This window comes from Platichthys flesus, chromosome 15 (assembly GCF_949316205.1).
Source record: "Platichthys flesus chromosome 15, fPlaFle2.1, whole genome shotgun sequence".
NCBI classification, from domain to species: domain Eukaryota; kingdom Metazoa; phylum Chordata; class Actinopteri; order Pleuronectiformes; family Pleuronectidae; genus Platichthys; species Platichthys flesus.
In genome coordinates this window covers 18,751,981-18,758,583 of record NC_084959.1, presented here as the reverse complement: position 1 = coordinate 18,758,583, position 6,603 = coordinate 18,751,981, and the positions used below count along the sequence as shown (strand labels likewise).

The window sequence follows — 6,603 nt, the reverse complement described above, 5'->3', positions numbered from 1 at the left end:
GGAGAAAAACTAGGAGACAATATTTCCCCGCCTTCGCTGTGGCAACACGCCACTCCGACGGATACAGCGTTTTCTAGAACCGTGGTTTCATAAGAGTAAAAACACACAGGCTGCGATCACACTGTGTTTTTTCAAGAGGTTTTCATTTCAAATCAGTTCACGTTTATCGCTGACTAAACTAAATCAAACATCAGTCATCAATCAGTGTGAAAAAAAACACTTATTCTACCTTAGTTTTGATCAGTAATTGACTCATGAATTTGAATCAGTGAGAATCCGTGACGAAAGTTTTCATATTAAACGAAACCTATTGATAAATTTCACGATTCAACATTTTTACTGTATGACGTCACATGAGACACAAGAAGTCAAATGAATGAGGTATATGACAACACATGAAACAAATGAAAAGGTACATGATACAAAGATATCAGGTCACATCAGATTTTTTGCGTCTCGTTTATTGAGGACATGCAGCAGGCGATGATTGTCATCAGGGTTCAATCCTGTGATTTCTTTTGACTTTGACTGATAAGCGACAGATGTTGAGACAGATCAACATCTGGTCTGCTGCTGCTCCTGGAAAGTTACTTATTGCACAGGACGGACCTTCATGACAATAGACTTCACAGAGTAGTCATAGGTGGTTTTCCAAGTGTGCCATGAAACTCCAACAGCATAGGGAGTCTTCTCCTTCCCCCAGCGATAAACCCCATTAGGGTTTGCGTGGTGACATTTGTTGTACCAGAAACCTCCCATGAAGTTTGAGGCACAGTTCTCAGGCCACATGTCCTGGTCTCTGTCAAAGGTGGAGAACTTCATGCCATTGTGTGAGATCATGGAGTCTCCTACAGAGACACAGCGAAGACACAGAGAAGACACAGAGAAGATACACTGTTATGGACTCAAAATATCTGTAATCAACAAGGGATTTGTCTGAAGGAGACATATCTCTGTCTGTCTCTATCTGTCTCTGTCTTTCTCTATCTGTCTCTGGCTATCGGTTCGATGCCGTCTCTCAGGACAAGTGTCCATAGAAAAAAGTTTAAATAGTTTTCTTTTGACTCAACAAAAGAACCAAATTTTTGTTTTCCAAAATGAAAGAAGTTTAATGCTAAATGTTTAACACACAGACACACACGTACCCACACAAAAACACACACACAGTTACCTGCTCCTTTATCTGTGAATCCAGACACAGTCAAATTGTATCCGGTACACTCAGAGTCGACGGAGAACAACCCGTAATGCGCGGACGCTTTATTTCCCTCAAAGTCCTCCATATCCACCTGTAACTCATACTTCCTGATTCCTGAGGTAAGATAGTGGAGGTTGTCCAGACCTGTAATCACACACACACACACACACACACACACACACACACACACACACACACACATACACACATACACACACACTGTTCAAGGGGGTTGTGTAACAGTAAGTTCTCAGCTGTTCCTGTGGTTCCGCTTCTCACCGAGCCAGTGTTCTCCCATCACCGAACCGAAGCCGACCTTGTACTGAATCCAGGGCCGGTAGAAGTTGACGGTTCCATCCATCCTGGTCTGAATCACCTGAGCAGGTAAACAGTGGAATATGAGTCTGACTGATTTGACGCTTATAGAAAGTCAATAAAAATACTCACTGTCCAGGCTGGTTTGTCTGCACTCATCTGACAGTTGACCTGCAACACATCAATACATGTGATCAACTCAAATGTTTCACTCAAGTCTTTTTCACTTTCAACACGTTCAGTGACACTGACCGATAGAAGCCCAGAGATTCATATGATACTAGTGATCATGGCAAGAATCGAATCTACTTCATTTAAACTTTTCCTCCTGAAACCAGCAGCTTGTTGAAATTGAGTCTGATGTGTGAGTGTGAACGTGAGAAAGTTTCCTCCTTCACTCCCTGAACGTCTGTTCTCTGTAACTCTGGTGAGTCGTTTCCATCTCCAGTGAGAAAAACTGACTGAGAGTCACAGCTTCAACTGTCACAATCAGCTCCAGTTGAAGAGTGAAGCTGAACTGAGATCAGTTAAAAAGACTCTGAAGATATTAAAAACCAGAGGTTATCTCTAATATTCAGCAGGAAACTTTGAAATATGAAGAATTCGAAACAGCATCAATCCCCTCATTTAGCTGCAGGGGGTGCTGTTGATCAGTATTGGTGACATGTTGCTTTAATGATTTTACGTATGAAAGGTAACATGTTTTAGTCCAATAATAAAAACACAAGTGAACATACTTCGACTCTGAGGTTCTCTCCTGCAGGGTAGATTGAGTAGGGGCCGCTCTGGTGGCTATATCCGTTTTCATTGATGTGGCTGCAGTCAGTCGGATATTGGGCGACATGGCAGCTGATCAACGCTGGAGCCAAGAGGAGGAGGAGGACGACTTGAAACAACTGGAACAGAACAGATGTTTTCAATACTTTGACCGCTTGAGTCATGGGGGCGTGGTCACAGTCAACAGAGCTGGAGCTTAACAAGATAAAGATCCAGATAGTTTGTCCCAAAAGCCAAAGCCAAAGCAAAAGCTCACAAACCTCTCGACAACAACACAACAGAAGAATACATGTTCCCTGATTGGAGTATGACAACATGTATGACACACGCTTATAAAACATGTATGAAGTAGAGAAAAGAACAACTGATGGTCGACCAAGGTTTATGTCCAGACCTGGTCCTGACCTCCCCTAAGATCTGTTGCCACCGTAGAAACATTAGAATTTAGGAGAAATAATCTGTTCACTCACCTTCATCATCAGTGTTGAGGAATTTTTTACATCATCCCACATAACTGTATATGTCACTATATATTATGTTTAGTGTGTATTCTATCTGTACAGGAGAATAGAGCCTGTCTAGTTCCAGAGATCCTCCTTCTCTCCCTAAGCAGAAACCAGGTTAGGTTATACATAAAGGACCAACAGGACATTGTAGTGTCTTCACTCAGGGACGTTCATATCTAACTCTGAAGCTCCAGAGAGAGACACCAACTCTTTGTGTATTTCACCAGAAGTGAGGACACAATGAGATTCATGTACACACACTTTAGACTGAACTGTCCAATAGGATGCAAACACCTCCATGTAACAGAGAGAGGGACATTCATGGATGTGCTGTTGGAATGGGTGACGCAGGGTGAGGGAGATAAACTGGGAGGCTGTGGGAGACATCTTCAGACTTGATGGAGACAGTTGCTCATGTTGCTCTGTTGTATATTGTTTCACCTTCTGGTCTCCTCGATGCATCAGTTGCTGCCTGCCCTCTGCTTTCACCACCTTCCAGGAAACGTCCATGACGAACAGATTTCTGCTGAAACTGGACTTATCTGAAAATAAAACAAAAACACAGTCAACCAATGAGTGAACTCACCTGTCTCACCTCACCTTTCTGAGAAATTGCACTTTCTTGATTCTTGTTGTTCTGGGTTTGTTCCCTCGTGGTTGATGCACTTAATGTGAGTTACTTTAGATAGAAGGGTCAGCTAAATGAAATGTTACGTAAAAAGCTCATGGTAACATAACAGATAAAAAGTCTTATTCAGATTAAGGTCAATAGTCTATATTATATTAATCATATCGGTGTCCACGGAAACGTCATTGTTGAGATTACCTGTTTAAATATTTAAAAAAACTACTGCAACGAAAAAGAAAGTAATTACTTTAATGAAATAAAGAAAAAGTTGATTTTGGACAGAAAGCGGAGAAAAACAAATATTATGTTAAACGCTTGAGGAGAACAACGTACGTTATTAAAAAAACCATATTGTTCAACTATTCGCCGCAAACTCCTGAAGTAAGTTCCCTAATGTCACCTCAGCTCAAGTTGACTCAGCTCAGCTACGTGTTTTTATACAATATGAACCAATGCTACTGTTAATGGTTAGCAGAATTAGCTGCATTAGGTACATTATCTACATTAGCTGCATTAGCTGCTTTAGCTACATTAGCTCAAAAGTGTGGACCCTATGATTGCAAGAGTGGGGACAGGAAAGTGTGACATTTCTCCCATATGGTCCAGAGACTTTGCTCCTTATAATGGGTTATGCAACGTCGACAAAATTAAACCCCTCAAAGAAAAACCCATAAAAAGGTCACAATGTGGAAAGACAGAAAATAATAAGAAATGTCTTGAAATAAAAGAAGAAAATGAGAATAAGATTGAAAGAACTGAGAAATGTGAAAAGAAATCACGTAGATCTCTGTATCCTCCATTTACAGGGTGTGGCGGTCCTCTCCTCAACGCCTGCTTTCCTCCTCCTCAAAGACAAAACCCTCCTCAATATGATGCAGTGACAAGACCAGACTCTACCAACAAACGAAGAGTCAGTCGCTGACTATCTGACTCGTATGACTGTCCTGTTTGACCAGCACAGCAGCACTGCAACTGGTTGACCTTGTGATACACATCTGAAACAGACCTTCCTGTATTGTCTGCTTCCTCCACTACGGGCAAAAAGATCAGCAGCTCCAGAAAGCAGAGGCAACTATGATGCAGGCTGTGTCGGCACTGGTGGGGCCCCGTAGTCAAGATTGCGCCAAAAACAGAGCCAACAACTTCACTGGAAGAGAGGCGCGCGGTCGCGGACATGGCCGTGGGAGAGGCTTCTCTCGACGACCCCCGCTTGACAGCGATGATTGTTTCATCGGCAGACAAAAAGAACACTGGGCAAAAAACTGCCCCCAACGGCGAGAGGGGGGCAGACTGGGAGGAGACAATCCCAATACCCGCCGAGGATCATAGATAGGGAAGTGAAACACACTGACACATACATACACGCTCCTGCAATGAAGAAGCGGCTATACTAGCAGCACGCACACAGACACCAGACCACACACAACTTTGTGGTTCTTATGTTAAATACAATAGTGATGCTTTAAGAAAATGCCTCAACTCGAACTGTGTGTTAGCAATCACAAACGTAATTTCATGGTCGACTCTGGTGCAGGTTATTCTGTGGTTAGGATGTCTGATTTACCCACATCTCCTGTAATGAGTGGTCACTTTATTTTCTCTCAAGGCTCAACAGCAACAGTAAAGAACATTTTCACAAAACCTCTCCCGTGCACAGTTCAATTTGACAAACATGTTTTGAACATTATTTTCTGTTTTTTTTTTGCCTTTTCCCGATGATTCTCTGAATGTGTCCAATATTGTTCGGTTGTAGACTTATCCAATGTTTTTTAGTTTTTTTTGGACAACGGGGAAGAACACAACTGTGTTGTTGAACTTCCAGTCCAGTGTTCAACACGACCTGACCTTGCTGACAAACCTCTTTCTAACTCTGACTTGACTGTATATAGATGGGTCCTCTAGACGTGAACTTGTCTCTGGTACTTACTGTGTTGGTTATTGTGTTTGTTCAGATAACGATGTTCTCGTCTCGATTTCTCTTCCTCATCACCTCTCAGCCCAGACAGCAAGGAAGCATGCAATTGGCTACTGGTAAAACACTCACAGTCTACACTGACTCCAGATATGCATTCGGTGTAACTCGTGATTTTGATGCCCTTTGGCAAATTGAAACCTCCTCTTTCAAACAACAGGCTGTCACACTCACATCTGACATTCCACTTCCTCTTTTTCATAACCAGACTGTATGTATCACTTCTGATATGTCCTCCTTTCTCTCTGCAGGACAGTCCACTGTTACTCCTCCGGAGATCTCCCTATGGAAGACCTCTGGTGCTATGTTCCGAACTGGTGTGTGGTATGGCCCTGACAGCAAACCCTGTTTGCCAAAACATTTCTTTCCCCATTATGCTAAGTTAGCTCACGGTAAAGATCATACATCTAAAATGGGGATGTTACCTAAGATCACAGGAAAATGGTTTACGAAAGGTTTCTTCACCTTTGCAAAAAAATAATGTCAGGAATGCGTAATCTGCGGCACACACAATGTTGGACGGCCAGTGGCTACAACCAGCCAGGCAGCACACCCACCGCCTGTTCGCCCTTTTGAACATCTGATGATGGACTTCATAGAGCTATCACCATCAGAAGGTACATCTCATCGCCTAGTGATGGTCGACATGTGGTCAAATTGGGTTGAAGCCTTTCCTGCCTCAAAATAAACTGCAAGTGTGGTCACCAAGCCAGTGGTGGAGCTGTGGAACGAGAGAACTGCACACTCAAAACTAAGCTTGCTAAGTGCTGTGAAGACACAGGTCTCACATGGACAAAGATCCTGCTTCTGGTGCTGTTGTAAATGTGGATGAGAAAATGTACTAGGTCTAATCTTTCACCTTATAAGATTCTCTTTGCATTGTTGTCCTCTCCTCTCCAAGTCCGTCCACAGACTTGTGTGATTTTCCTACACCTTCCATTGTTGTTTTTATATGCTTGCTCAGTTACAGGAATGTACATTTTTCTTTGCACAAAAACAGCAGCAGTAACCTATTTCGTCTTCATCGTCATGCATCGTTTGTTCTAGAACGTCTCTATGGTGGATGTGACCCTGTAAGCAGGGGTGGACTGGCCATCTGGCATACCGGGCATCGTCCCGGTTGGCCGTTGACCCAATGTGGGCCGGTCTGGTCCGCTATGTTTTTTTTTCTTTTCCTTTTTTTCTCTTCTTCCTCTCTAAATTCCCT

General features: G+C 42.8%; 1 protein-coding gene across 1 annotated transcript; it reads right to left on the bottom strand.

Moving 5' to 3' along the window:
• Positions 1-440: 440 nt before the first annotated feature.
• Positions 441-5,545, bottom strand: LOC133970082 (microfibril-associated glycoprotein 4-like). Its single transcript, XM_062406902.1, has 7 exons — positions 5,352-5,545; positions 3,238-3,338; positions 2,251-2,409; positions 1,646-1,684; positions 1,478-1,574; positions 1,172-1,342; positions 441-848 (listed from the first exon to the last, which is right to left on the bottom strand). Exons 2-7 carry the CDS (start codon positions 3,304-3,306, stop codon positions 592-594), a joined length of 792 nt encoding a protein of 263 aa, XP_062262886.1. The 5' UTR covers positions 3,307-3,338; positions 5,352-5,545; the 3' UTR covers positions 441-591.
• Positions 5,546-6,603: the final 1,058 nt, after the last annotated feature.

What these genes read in the sequence shown, in the direction of transcription:
- LOC133970082 (XM_062406902.1), bottom strand. Translation starts at nt 3,306, where the DNA reads ATGGACGTTTCCTGGAAGGTGGTGAAAGCAGAGGGCAGGCAGCAACTG. An exon ending in GAGAGAACCTCAGAGTCGAA is followed by an intron (nt 1,685 to 2,250) that starts GTATGTTCACTT and finishes GATGTGTTGCAG; the next exon opens with GTCAACTGTCAGATGAGTGC. An exon ending in ATTCACAGATAAAGGAGCAG is followed by an intron (nt 849 to 1,171) that starts GTAACTGTGTGT and finishes GTGTCTCTGTAG; the next exon opens with GAGACTCCATGATCTCACAC.